An 11,979-nucleotide genomic window follows, 5' to 3' on the forward strand; every position below is an offset into this window, starting at 1 on the left:
AGCCCCGAAAATGTGCTTCTTTTAACAGAAAAGAGCATTCTTTTTTTTAAAGCAAAGTTACTATTTTATTTATAGTGCTTAGCCTAAGTGATGAGCCCCAGGTTCAGTGAGAGGTGTTGTCTCAAAAAAATAAATGGAGAGCAGTTGAGGAAGACACCTGGCTTTTACATGTGCTCGCGCGTGTGCGCACACAGCCTAGGTAACGTCTTGAAAGTCTAAATTGTGAAGTAGATGATCTGTAAGATCTGCTTTTCCTAGTGTTTTGTATGTTGACCCTTTTCCATAGGGTGTGTCTTTTGTTCAGTAAAACTGATGTTCTAATTGTATTTTTTGCAGAAATCTATAATTGTCATTGTCACATGGTACATGCTACACGCTACACAGTTTTTTAATGGTGCAATCATAAATACTCTTAGTTTACTTAAGATGTTAAGTATGCTGTTGAGTCACCAGATGATTTTTTTTTTCATGAGATAAAGAAGTTAAAGATTTGAGATGGGTGTAGGTGGCACATGCCTTTAATCCTAGCACTTGGGAGTCAGGGACAGGTGGTTCTCTGAATTCGAGGCCAGCGTGGTCTATAAAACAAGTTCTAGGACAACCAGGGCTATATGGAAAAACCCTGGAGGGAAAAGCGCACACACACACACACACACACACACACACACAAAACACACAACAAATTAGAGATTTAATTTAAAATTTCACCATTATCATATACCCATTGTACTTCTATATTGATATATTTATGTATTTCTATACTAGTTCCACAATAGTTTATTGCTTTAAATTTAACTGTAGTTTTTAGTTTAGTTTTGTGTGTGTGCACTTGCGTAGGATGGTTGTTTAGTATGGAAGTTAAATCTTCTGGAAGAGCAGCAGCTGCTCTTAACTGCTAGGCTGACTTTCTAGTCCCTTTTTGAAGTTTTTTAAATTTTAAGTTATATTGTTAACTTTCCAGTATTTTTATCCAAGTCAAAATAGGTGCTTTTAATATTTAACTTGGAAGTAAAGCGCCAAGGGTTTGCTCAATATTTTAATGGCATTGGCTTCTGTGCCAGGTACCCTGAGTCGGGGCAGATAGTGAGGAAGCACTCCAACTAGGAAGGAAGGGGTTCTGGAGAAGCTGCTTCCAGTACTGCTGCACCCTCTGAAGGGATATGATTCTATTTGTATACAGAAGTAACTTTCTTGTTGTTGCTTAGATTCCTGGCGAGTTTGCAGAGATTGAATGTCACCATTACACGAGCCAAATACAGCCTTTTTATCCTTGGACATTTGAGGACTCTGATGGTAGGTACACTCTCTGGGGGTTATAGGGAGTTCCAAGTATATCCAGTGTTAGCTATTATGGATTTTTTTTTCTTAAAAATGGAAATAATTTCTCAGTTACAAAATAAAGGTTAAGTCTTCCAGCAGCTTGGCTGTAATTGTCCATAGAAACCGTTCTTTCTTAGCTCAAGTGCAGGTGTGTACACTAGGTTTTCAAGGTGACCTATCTAAAACCCTGATTTGTGTCAGTGACAAGTCTGAAGAGGGTTTGTCAGTCCACGTGCAGAGTGGTAGGACAGAGCTTAGCAAATGGTAGTGTGATTGTGAGCAGTTTCTCCAGAGAGTGCGGGAGCCTTCTCTAGGCTCGGAGCTGGCAGCTCCTTGCTCTGTTCTGTGAGAGCTCTGCCCCAGAGCCTTTCTGCTGTAGGGCTTCTTAGGATGAAGAGCAATGCTCTCTACATTTTTAGTGGGCAGGTAGTGTGAGTGAAGCCAGTGATAGACAGCTAGGTAGTGTGTGCTTGCTGCTCAGCTAGCTCAACTAGGGCTTGCAGTGTATTGGTGCTTTTGAACTTTTGGTTGTAAGTCTTATCTTTCCATGTCAAAACTCTCTTGCCAGCCCAATAACTTGTTGTTTCTAAAAGTGTAGGCCTTTAATATCAGCACTTAGGGGGCAGGCGCAGTTTGAGGTTATCCTGGTCTACAGAGCGAGTTCCAGGACATCCAGAGTTGTTACACAGAGGAAAAATAAAGTGGTCATCTGAAGCAAGGAGCCAACTTGTTTTCCTTCCCTATTTTGTTAATAGCAGCCAAGAGCATCCAGATACATCTTCCCATCTTACCTAGATCTCTGGTTTTGTGCGTACCCTTTGAAAGAAGCTGTAAAAAATAGTATATACTCTTGTTTTATATCTGTTTAAGTTGATAAGGAAAAACAAAATTTTATCATAAATATTGCTAGAAGATTATTTCTAAGATATTACAAACGTTGACATTTTAAAATAAAGTCATGGAGGCTGGAGAGATGCTCAAGGGTTAAGAGCACTGGCTCCTCTTGTAGAGGACCCAGGTTTGGTTCCCAGCATCCTCCTGTCAGTTCACAACCTCTTGTAACCTCAGTTCCAGGGAATACAGCGCCATCTTCTGGTCTCCATGATCATCATGCATACACGCGGTGCATGTACATATATAGGCAAATACCCATACACATTTTTTTTTAAATTTAAATGACAATAGGAGAATATCTTTGAATTCCTCCCTCAGTAGATTAAGGTGTTTTAGTCCTTAGGGGCTTGGGAGGCCTTTGGGAAGCCAATAAATTTGGTTTTTTTCATATGTGGTCAGAAATTTGCCTTCTGAAACCAAGTTTTTTTTTTTTAATTGATTTTTATTGAGCTCTACATTTTTCTCTGCTTCCCTCCCTTCCTCTCCCCTCCCGCCTTCAACCCTCCCCCAAGGTCCCTATGCTCCCAATTTACTCAGGAGATCTGGTCTTTTTCAACTTCCCATGTAGATTAGATCTATGTAAGTCTCTCTTAGTGTCCTCATTGTTGTCTGAGTTCTCTGTGATTGTGATTTGTAGGCTGGTTTTTGTTTTATGTTTAAAAACCACTTATGAGTGAGTATATGTGATAATTGTCTTTTTGTGTCTGGGTTACCTCACTCTGAAACCAAGTTTTAACTGTTAGAATGTCAGCCAAATGTCAGCCATGCCTAGGAGTAAGTGGTAGTGTAGATTAGCAGGGTGCAGAGGAGCCTTGTACAGCGATGGGAGATCATGTGCTTGCTGCAGAAACCACTGGAGAAATGTAGACATTGTGCACTTGAAGTGGATTGATGCGTCAGAGGTGCAGTAGTTTTCAATTTTAGTTAACATAAATTTAAACAGTTCAGCAGAGCTAGGAACAGCTAATGTAAAGTGGGAGAGCATCTCACTGTGCTCTGTGGACTGCAGAGATGAGCGTAGAGTGTCCTTGCAGCTGTCACCAGCCCTGGTGTTTAGTTATGCCTCCCTCCTCAGTACTGGTGCTTGAGCTTCTCTATCACTCTTGTCTCTTGGGGATCTGCTCAGACTACACTTGTTTATTTAGAAATGAAAGTTGGACCCCCATGTTTCCCCAGCAAAATGAGTGTTTCTGTAGAGTATGATTGTTTTTCTCTCCTTTGTTTCAGGAAAACCAACATTGGAATGAACTGATTCAGGATGCTCAGAAGCGTGGGGCCATTATTAAGACCTGTGACCCACACTACAGACATGATGCAATGAAGATTCTGAAACTGAAGCCTGTGCTGCAGAGGAGTCTGACCCATCCTCCAGCCACTGCCCCAGAAGCACCCAGACCTCAGGGTGGCTTGCCCAGCAACAAGCTGGACAGTGGACTTGCCAAGACACCTTCTGCTGCTTCTCTGTACCACACACCCTCTGACACTGTCACTTCAAAGGAACCTGAAAGGACACCTCAAGACCGACTTCGAGATCCACGACTACTTAGGAGATTGGATGCTGAATCCAAGGGAATATCCCTAAAGGATCCACAGTCTGTGGGCTCCCATTTTCTGGACCCGAATTTTGTTGTGGGACCATCCATGGCTATCGTTGCTCCTCTGGGTAGCCACAGGTCACCTCTACAGGCTGAGCCACCACCTGCTCACCCTGCTGCTCCTTCCACAAGTAAGAGGAAGTACAGTGGCCCAGACTCTGGGTTCAGTCACAGAAGAGAGCCTAGGGCCTTTGGTGAAGAAGAAAGGCGTGGTTCTGTGAGTCATCACATGCTGAGGAATGCTGACTGGGACAGGAGGAGGCTGGAGCAGGAGCCCAGCAGTGCCAAGAAGAGCCGGTTTCCATAGTAGCTCTTGGTGATGAGACTGTCATTCACGTGTAACTAGTGGCACCGTACAGATAAGCTGGGTTTTATTTTTGTTTCCCTTGAAGAATCTGTGTTAAAGGATGGAAATACCTTCTAACCCTGGGCTGTTGGTCATCTTCAGTATTTTTTGCCAGTTATATACATTTGGAGAGGGTGTTTGTATATCTCTAATGTCCTTGAGGCCCAAAATTCAAAATGTTGGGATATTTTGTTCTGTAGAAAGGTCAGGTCAAATGAATGCTGTAAAGGTTAAACTGTGAATCTGTGTAGCACATAGAAAATCCTTTAAAAATGTAAGCTGGTAGATGACATTTCCTTCCTCTGCTGAAAACATTATAGTCATTTTCCAACAGAACAAACTTAGTAGTTAGGAGGACAGCTCCTTTCAGTCCTTGTGAGGTAGACAAGTTTCTTTACCAGCCTCAGTACTGGAAGTTAGCCAAGTTGGTACCAGTGACCAGTGTCTTGAATAAAAAACTGCTGGGGTCTCTTGGTCCTTCAGAAGGCGGCATGTCAGGAGCTGTTGTGCACTTTGAGACAAGGCAGCTTGGCACAGGGGATTACGATAACTCAGTGTATGACTTAGTTTTCTGGCTAAATTTCCTTCCCTTTTCAAAACAGAAGAACAATTCTTGAACTGTCAGATGTTCCCAGTGTTTCATAAGGTTGATGGAACTGCTGAGTTGGAGACACTGTTACAGAATGGAGGATTTGTACTGGCCTGGCTTCTGCAGGTTGCTTGGGAAGGCTTGAGGGTTGCTAGAAAAATAAGAGTGGATGCTTTGGGGGGTTCTTTGGGAGCTGCACAGGACAGAGCAGATAGTGCATCTCAGGCAGGAGACATACGTGAGAAAGAGAAAGCTGCCAACTGGGCTTCAGGACCATCCAGTAGGTGGGAGTGTTGTATTACTGGATGCCTGGCCTTCATCACCTAGTATGCCTGTGAGAGGAATAGGAGTCAGGACAAGAGCAGGATGCCTAACCAGTCAGGTTTCCAGACCTCCGTATAGCAGAGCATGTGAACGTGAGGGTCTGGTGACTACTGCGCATACAGCCCATTAGCTGCTTTGGGGAGGAAGGCATCTCTTGAAAATTAATGTTTGCTGTTTGGAATTCTGTCATCTGTTCTTAAACAAAAGGGTTTTTGAAATTCTGCTGAAGTAGGTTTTATTTGTTAAGAGCTTTTGAAAAAACAGTGTGCATTTTGCCAAGTTTCCTGAGCTCTCTCTCTGCACTGGTGCACAGACATGTACCCTTAACGTCTCCTGGACACTTGTAAAACTAGGGAGTTGGCATCTTGAGAGTGCTTCAGCCTCCTGGCTGGCCCCAGCTAGGTGGAAGTAAATCCGCTCTGGCTAGGGCAAGGGTTAATAAGTCTCTTCTTGCATGTGACATTGGCAGGAAACCTCACTGTTACTTGAAATTTTCTTTCATGGTGTCTTTAAAGAGTACTCAGGTTAACAGGGATTTGAGAGTGTGACCACTTTAGGAAAAGTGGGCTTCTGAGTGGGGCATACGTGACAAAACAGCAGCGACAGGACATTTCCCTCTGCTCACGTTACCGCATAGGTGAAGGAACATGTTTTTAAAAAGACGATTTTCCAAAACATGTGCTTGGCTGCCACCCAGAGTATTGTATAGATGGCATGTGTTTGTTCATCTGCAGACTTACTGCTAACCTCATCAGGGTATGTGAGAATTAGGAGGGTCTTAAAACCCTGTTTATTTTGTGAGTGTGAGAGCTACTGGGACTAGACTCTGGCCAGGGCCTTGAGTCCTTGTATCCTCCTTTCCAGCAACCAGGCCTCGCCTTCGAATACTCTCTCAGCAGAATGTAGTTGTGTGGCATTAGAGTTTGAAACCTTATTTATTTCAGTTGGTAAAGGTACTTTCAGAAAGTGTTTGCTGTGTCAGGTGGCCTTTTCTGAAGGTGCTGTTGTGAGCACTTAAGGCTGACAATATGAAAAGTTGACTTTGTCCTTTCTGTGGTTAAAGGGACTTTCCCTGGCTACTTTCAGAATGTTGATCCCGGGCGAATGTACACCTGTCTTAATTTGCTTCTCTAATTTACCACAGTTTGTTCAGTTATGCTTTCATGAAATATCAGGAGCAAATTTGAACAAGAACGTGTGAATAACCTCCTGTAAATGAGTTTTATAACAAGAGTGTACTAAACTATTTTCTAAAATTACTTACGCACATTGGGAATCTTTCTGTAGCTTTGTGTTTTGTATGCTCTGGTTTCATAACTGGATTTTAACAAATGTAAACCTGTTATCTTTGTTAATATCTAAAATTTAAGAGAAAATGGCAGAATTAAAAACAAAAGAAAACTGATGTGGGTTAAAAGTATTGTATGTTGCTAAGTTAAAACAGAAGATGCTGCCAGGTGACCCTTTGCCAGCTTCTTGTTTAATTGCCTGGCCTGTCCAGTTCCACTGCTTGTCCCCAGTTCCCTTTGGAATCATCTAGGTAAGGTTAAGAACTTCCCCACTGCCACCTGGACATCTTACAAATTATAGCAAGTTCACCATCAGGTTGGGGTCCAGGAAGATAGAGACAGTAGGCAATGAGCAGTGACCTGGACAGGCACTGCTGGAAATGCCCATGGAGGCATAGGGCATCCATGTCCAAGTTGGGTAATTGCCAGTGATGACAGACACTCGGAACACACACAGTGGCTTGCAGCAAGCTATCACTTAAAAGGCACCTGTTCTTGCTCTCTGCATCTTCCTGTACTCAGGGTGCATTCAGATCACAGGCAAGAAAAGAGGGTGATAAATTTGCCCGATGGGATGAGAGCTGGGCCATGGTCACTTCATCTTTGGAGTTCGTTAGCATGGTAGCTAACGTAGTAAGTAACTAGTGCGTCACTAAGTACATTAGGTAGTGAAGTAACCAGGCCTCCCTCTCTGGACCAATACACAGTTACATGCAGTCACACCACATCCTGGGTTTCACTGTTCATTGAGGAATAAACAATTTAGGGAGCAATGTAAGGTTTAGCTTGTACTTAAAGAAAATTTCCAGTGTTGTGAGCACCACAGAGTCGGTTTCTGCTCACAAGGGACCTGAGTTATCACCCCCTTCTGCTGTGCAGAAAGCACTCGCCACTTGAAGGGATGTCAATGGCAGTCTCCAATGGCAGCTGAAGCCATGGTGGCCAGGAATACCAGTGCCTTTCTTTTTCTACTGCAGATAGAGTGGTTACAGTGGGAATTGGCAAGGGAGAATCAGTTTGGCTCACCCCAGAATTTCTGATCTAATGGGTTTGGAGTATAACTCTTGGGTGTTTACATGGTACAAGCCGGCATTGGAGTCCAGCTCCTGTGGAGTCAGCAGCAATAAGGGTTTCATAGTTACATCGTCTCTGAGTTCCTTGGATGTGGCCCCCCTCCAAGAAAAGTAAATGGGATATTTGCTGTTTCTGTTCAGAGGAGAGGTTCCCAAGGGTGATGCAGCAAGGCCAAGAGGGAAGTGAAATGGCCCAACTGATTGTTCCTGCAAGGAGCCCACATCATCGTGCGAAACCCTTGATTTTCCTGAGATTTTGCTCTTGGCTTTGGACATGGCTTGGACGTATGTATAAAGCCATGAGACAGGTTTCTTTTTTAGTTTTCTGAGACAGGGTTTCTCTGTAGCTCTGGGTGCCCTAGAATTTGCCCTGTAGACCAGGCTGACCAGTTTGAGACTGGCCTCAAACTCAGATTCATCTGCCTTTGTCTTCTGAATGCTGGGATTAAAGGTGTGCGCCACTACTGCCAGGCAGAGGTTTTCCTCTCAATGTCATTTACTATAGCCATCTAAAAGTGGAAAGACTTTTCGTTTGGAAATTTAAATAATCTGTCTTATGTGAGTATGGGGGTGGGGGCTTTGGGTATGTGTACATCTGTGTGTGTTCCTAGAGTCCTCGAATCCCCTTGAGCTGGACTTAGAGGTGGGTGTGGGTGCTAGGAATTGAACCTGTGTTCTCTGCAAGAGCAACAAGTGCTCTTAACTATTGAACCATCTCTCCAGCCCCTAAAATTGCGTTTTATTTAGTGTGTGTACATGCACACACCGTAGTAGTCACTACTTGTGGAGGTCAGAGAAGAGTTTGCAGGAATCAGTTCTCCTCTTCTACTGTGTGGGGCCTGAGATTGAACTGTGGTAGTCAGGTGACCCGCCCAGCAGGTCTTTATTCCAGAGTCCTGAAGAGGCACTATCTGAAAGAACATGGGCGAGAGGGGAAGGAGACCAAGCAAGATTCTTTTGTCAAGGTCTCGTTTATTGAGGCAAGTTTTTGTCTTAAATACTCCTCCAGTGGGGAACTCGGGCAGGGGGAAAGGAGGAAGGGGGAAGGGACTCGGCAGCCCTTGCAAAGAGGTAGTTGCAAGGTCAGTGGTTAGAACACCTGCTGCTAGCGATAAGCAAGGAATAATGGGGGCACTTTATGGTGCTTTCCGGACCTTGAGTCTCTAAGATTAGCACGCAATGTTTTAGTTAACTTTTAAGTTCTCTGTCTCAAGTTTTTTACTTCAAGGCCCTGTGAGAGAGGAGAGGCCTGAAATGGCCCCTAACAGTCAGGCTTGGCAGCAGGTGCCTTTACCTACTGAGCCATCTCCTGAATCTTAGTGACTCATTGTGACTGGACTCATTTATGACATCTATATGACCTTTCAGCCCATGGTGTGCAGTGACCAGATCATGGTGATAGGCATGTTTTATCCCTTAAGATGCCTGTTGGCAGCCTTTGCTGCACTTTACCAACTGTTTGGAAGTATTCAGTGGGTATTTGCCAATGCTGGTTGCTTATCATGGAAAACTGTTTGTCCTGCCTGCCCCCTGAATTATGCAAATGCCCACCCTCCCATCACCCGTCCCATGCCCTGATGATACTTTTTAAAGTATTACTGTACACTCTTAAGAAAAACAAGAGTTCGCCGGGCGGTGGTGGTGCACGCCTTTAATCCTAGCACTCGGGAGGCAGAGGCAGGCAGATCTCTGTGAGTTCGAGGCCAGCCTGGTCTACAAGAGCTAGTTCCAGGACAGGAACCAAAAACTACGGAGAAACCTTGTCTCGAAAAATCAAAAAAGAAAAAAGAAAAAGAAAAGAGTTCATGCTGTCAGTATTCTACTGGACTCACTCTGACCCTGCTATTCCAGGGGCCCCAGCAGCCAGCCTGGTTTCTTTACCCAGCTGTGGAATCTACCTTTATTCCCTGGAGTCCTCTTCTTTTTAGAGAAGAGTGTTTCCAAGCCAAGGGCTAGGCCCAGGCATTTCCCTGCTGGAGCTTTCTAGAACTGAGCTCAGGGAAGGAGTAAGTAGAATTATGTGTCAGGTGTGAGGAGAAGGGGGAGGTGCAGTGGGAAAATCCCTAGGGATTTAATGCCCTCCTTCCCTCGTCTTTCTTCCAGTCTCCTTGTCATATGATATGCTGTTGAGCATGCCCAGAAGAGCCTGCATCCCTTCAGGATTATAGGTCAGTGTGGAAGGGATTCAGGCCACTCCCCTTGGAATTAGTCCCAGAATACTAATACAAACCTGGTCCTCATTGCTCAGCACGGATTGGCTGCTCTGAACTCAACGGCAGGATGAGGAAATTTACTCAAGACAGAGTCTCACTCTGTAGACCAGCTGGGATTAAATGCCTGCACCACTATATCTGGCATGATGGGGGATTATTGATTGATTGATTGATTGATTGATTGATGATTGATTGCCAAGAGCCTGCTTTATTACCTTTCTTTGCGTACAGCTCCTGCCCTTGCACCGATCTCAGCCCAAGCTAGTCAGAAGACCACAGGCCAGTTCCTGTCTGCCCTGGCTCCCAACATCGTGACTGGGTAGATCCAGGGAACAAAAGTTAGTTCTGAAGTCCCCATGCTGTGTGTGGAGGGCAGTGGTTCAGGTGGGAGGTGCAGGTACATCATCTGGAAAGGTCTAGTCAGGATATTCAGCAGTGCAGCTTCTATTAATGAATCTGCTTCAAAGGCCTTCTGGAGTAGTAGACATTGTCTTTCAGGAGTGGTGACCCCACAGCCATACCCACCTTATCCCAACGGTGGCCTTTTTTATAGATGGGCTTGACAGAACTGGGAGCCCGGCAAGTCAGGTAGCGGTTGAGCTTGGGTTTATTCTTCGATAAGGACACTTCTCGAAGCCGTGGCTTGTGATCTGGGAATAGACCTGCTTGGTGAGCCATCTTTACACACGCCTCGATCTTCTGGTGTTCTTCCAGGCACAAGCCTGTGATACTCCTGGGCAGCGTGCCTCTGTGTGGCCAGATGAACTGACGGAGCAACAGCCCATCCTCAGAGTTGGACTTGGGCCTCAGGTTCCAGGGGTGCCCAGTGGGACACTGGCCTGAGTTGCCTTGGGAGTCTCTTTGATTCGGCCTTCAATTACAGTCGTCTTCCCTTCTTGGATCTCCATTTCTCTCAGCCTGCAAGCTGGAAGCCATAGCTAGCCACTCGTAGCTGGGCCTCCCAGGAACCCATGGAGCTAGCTGCCTTCCGCAGCCAGATACCAGAGCCCTGAGGGCCGCCATCTTGGGAACACACCTGACCTCGCGTGCCATGATGGAGGATTTTAAATAGGCGTGTGGATTTTAAATCTATCTGTGATCTTATTCCTGTGCTGGATGCATTGGGTCCTGGGAGGCTGGTCTCCAAGTCATTGATGATGCCTCTAGGAATCAAAGTTACTTCCTTGACAACGATGCCCCCCAGTCTGCATCTCTAGCATGTCAACCTGACTGGCTTTTGAAGCCCTGCCACCTGTTCCTGGGCCAGCCCTGTCCAATGTCACTGGGTTCTAGGTCTCAGTCAGGCCCCAGGACCTTCCTAGAGCCAGCCCTGCTTGGCCCTCATGACCTTCCCTACAGCCTCTCCATAACTCTTTGGGGATTTTGGATCAAGCAGAACCTTGAAGGGATGAGGGGCAGGGAATGCTGCTGAGCAAGGGAGGTCAGCCGGGAGAGTAGGCGATGCAGTCAGAGGGCTTCCCTGGACTTGGAAGCCCAGGACAGTCACATGACTATCAGTGCCTTCCACAAAAAGCCACTGGGAATTTTTAGCCTCGGACCTCCAATTCCTGGTCACCCACTGTCCCATCCACACCTCTCTACAGTCCTGCCAGTTTCCCCTACCTAGTTCCAAGCCTGTCTATACAACATGTGCAGGAGAACAACCAGAAAGAACAAGCATCGTGTCTGTAATCCCTGCGCGCAAGCCTGGGGAAGGGGGCTTGCTACGAGTCCCAGGCCAGCCATGAAGAAGTAAGCAGAGAGGTCCCTGGCCTAGGGATGCTGACTGAGCTTCTACATGCAGGACAGCCCAGGAGCAGGGGAGTCCCTTGGGCACGGAGGTCTGCAATGCCTTTCTGGTCTTGGGGAGCATGAAGGCTGGGCAGATGCCTGCATATGGGAAGGAATAGGGCAAGTGGAAGGGCTGGGCCATATCTGCACCCAAAGATGCTTGTGCTTTGTGCCTGGAGCCTGGCACACTGGTACATGAGGGAAAAGAGGAAAAAAGGGAGGGAGGGAGAGCAGGAGTGAGGCTGTGTCACATGGCAGGCTGGAGGTGACAGGATGGGTAACCGTAAAACAGTAGACTGGCTGGCTTTATGCCAGGCATGTTCTCAACCCCGCCAGTGTGCACTTACTCCTAGATAGCCCTTGGAGACCAGGACTATGGTCACTGTCCCTTTTCACAGATGAGAAGACAAGACACCAGAGTGCGACACTCAAAAGTCACACAAAGTGTAGCTGCCAAGGCCAACTTCAAATCCAGGTGGCAAGCTCCAGGCCCTTGGCCTGGCTAGGCTGCCATCTCCTTTACCTTTGTGACCACCCTGTTCTTG

General features: G+C 45.9%; 1 protein-coding gene and 1 pseudogene across 4 annotated transcripts in view; one reads left to right on the forward strand and one right to left on the reverse strand.

Annotated features, from left to right (window-relative positions):
- Setx (senataxin) overlaps window positions 1-6,454 on the forward strand; it is a 62,013-nt gene extending 55,559 nt beyond the window's left edge. For 3 of the 4 annotated variants that reach the window (XM_057754586.1, XM_057754585.1, XM_057754587.1), the window contains 2 exons: window positions 1,206-1,293; window positions 3,442-6,454. In XM_057754586.1, the coding sequence (XP_057610569.1) occupies window positions 1,206-1,293; window positions 3,442-4,116 (763 nt within the window). In that variant the 3' untranslated portion in view covers window positions 4,117-6,454. The remainder of the gene's footprint in view (window positions 1-1,205; window positions 1,294-3,441) is intronic. The other variant, XM_057754588.1, reaches the window with a different exon arrangement.
- Window positions 6,455-10,090: 3,636 nt separating this feature from the next.
- LOC130864964 (28S ribosomal protein S18a, mitochondrial-like) lies at window positions 10,091-10,666 on the reverse strand (annotated as a pseudogene).
- Between the last annotated feature and the right edge of the window lie 1,313 nt (window positions 10,667-11,979).

The sequence above is a fragment of the Chionomys nivalis genome, chromosome 22 (genome assembly GCF_950005125.1).
Source record: "Chionomys nivalis chromosome 22, mChiNiv1.1, whole genome shotgun sequence".
Taxonomy (NCBI): domain Eukaryota; kingdom Metazoa; phylum Chordata; class Mammalia; order Rodentia; family Cricetidae; genus Chionomys; species Chionomys nivalis.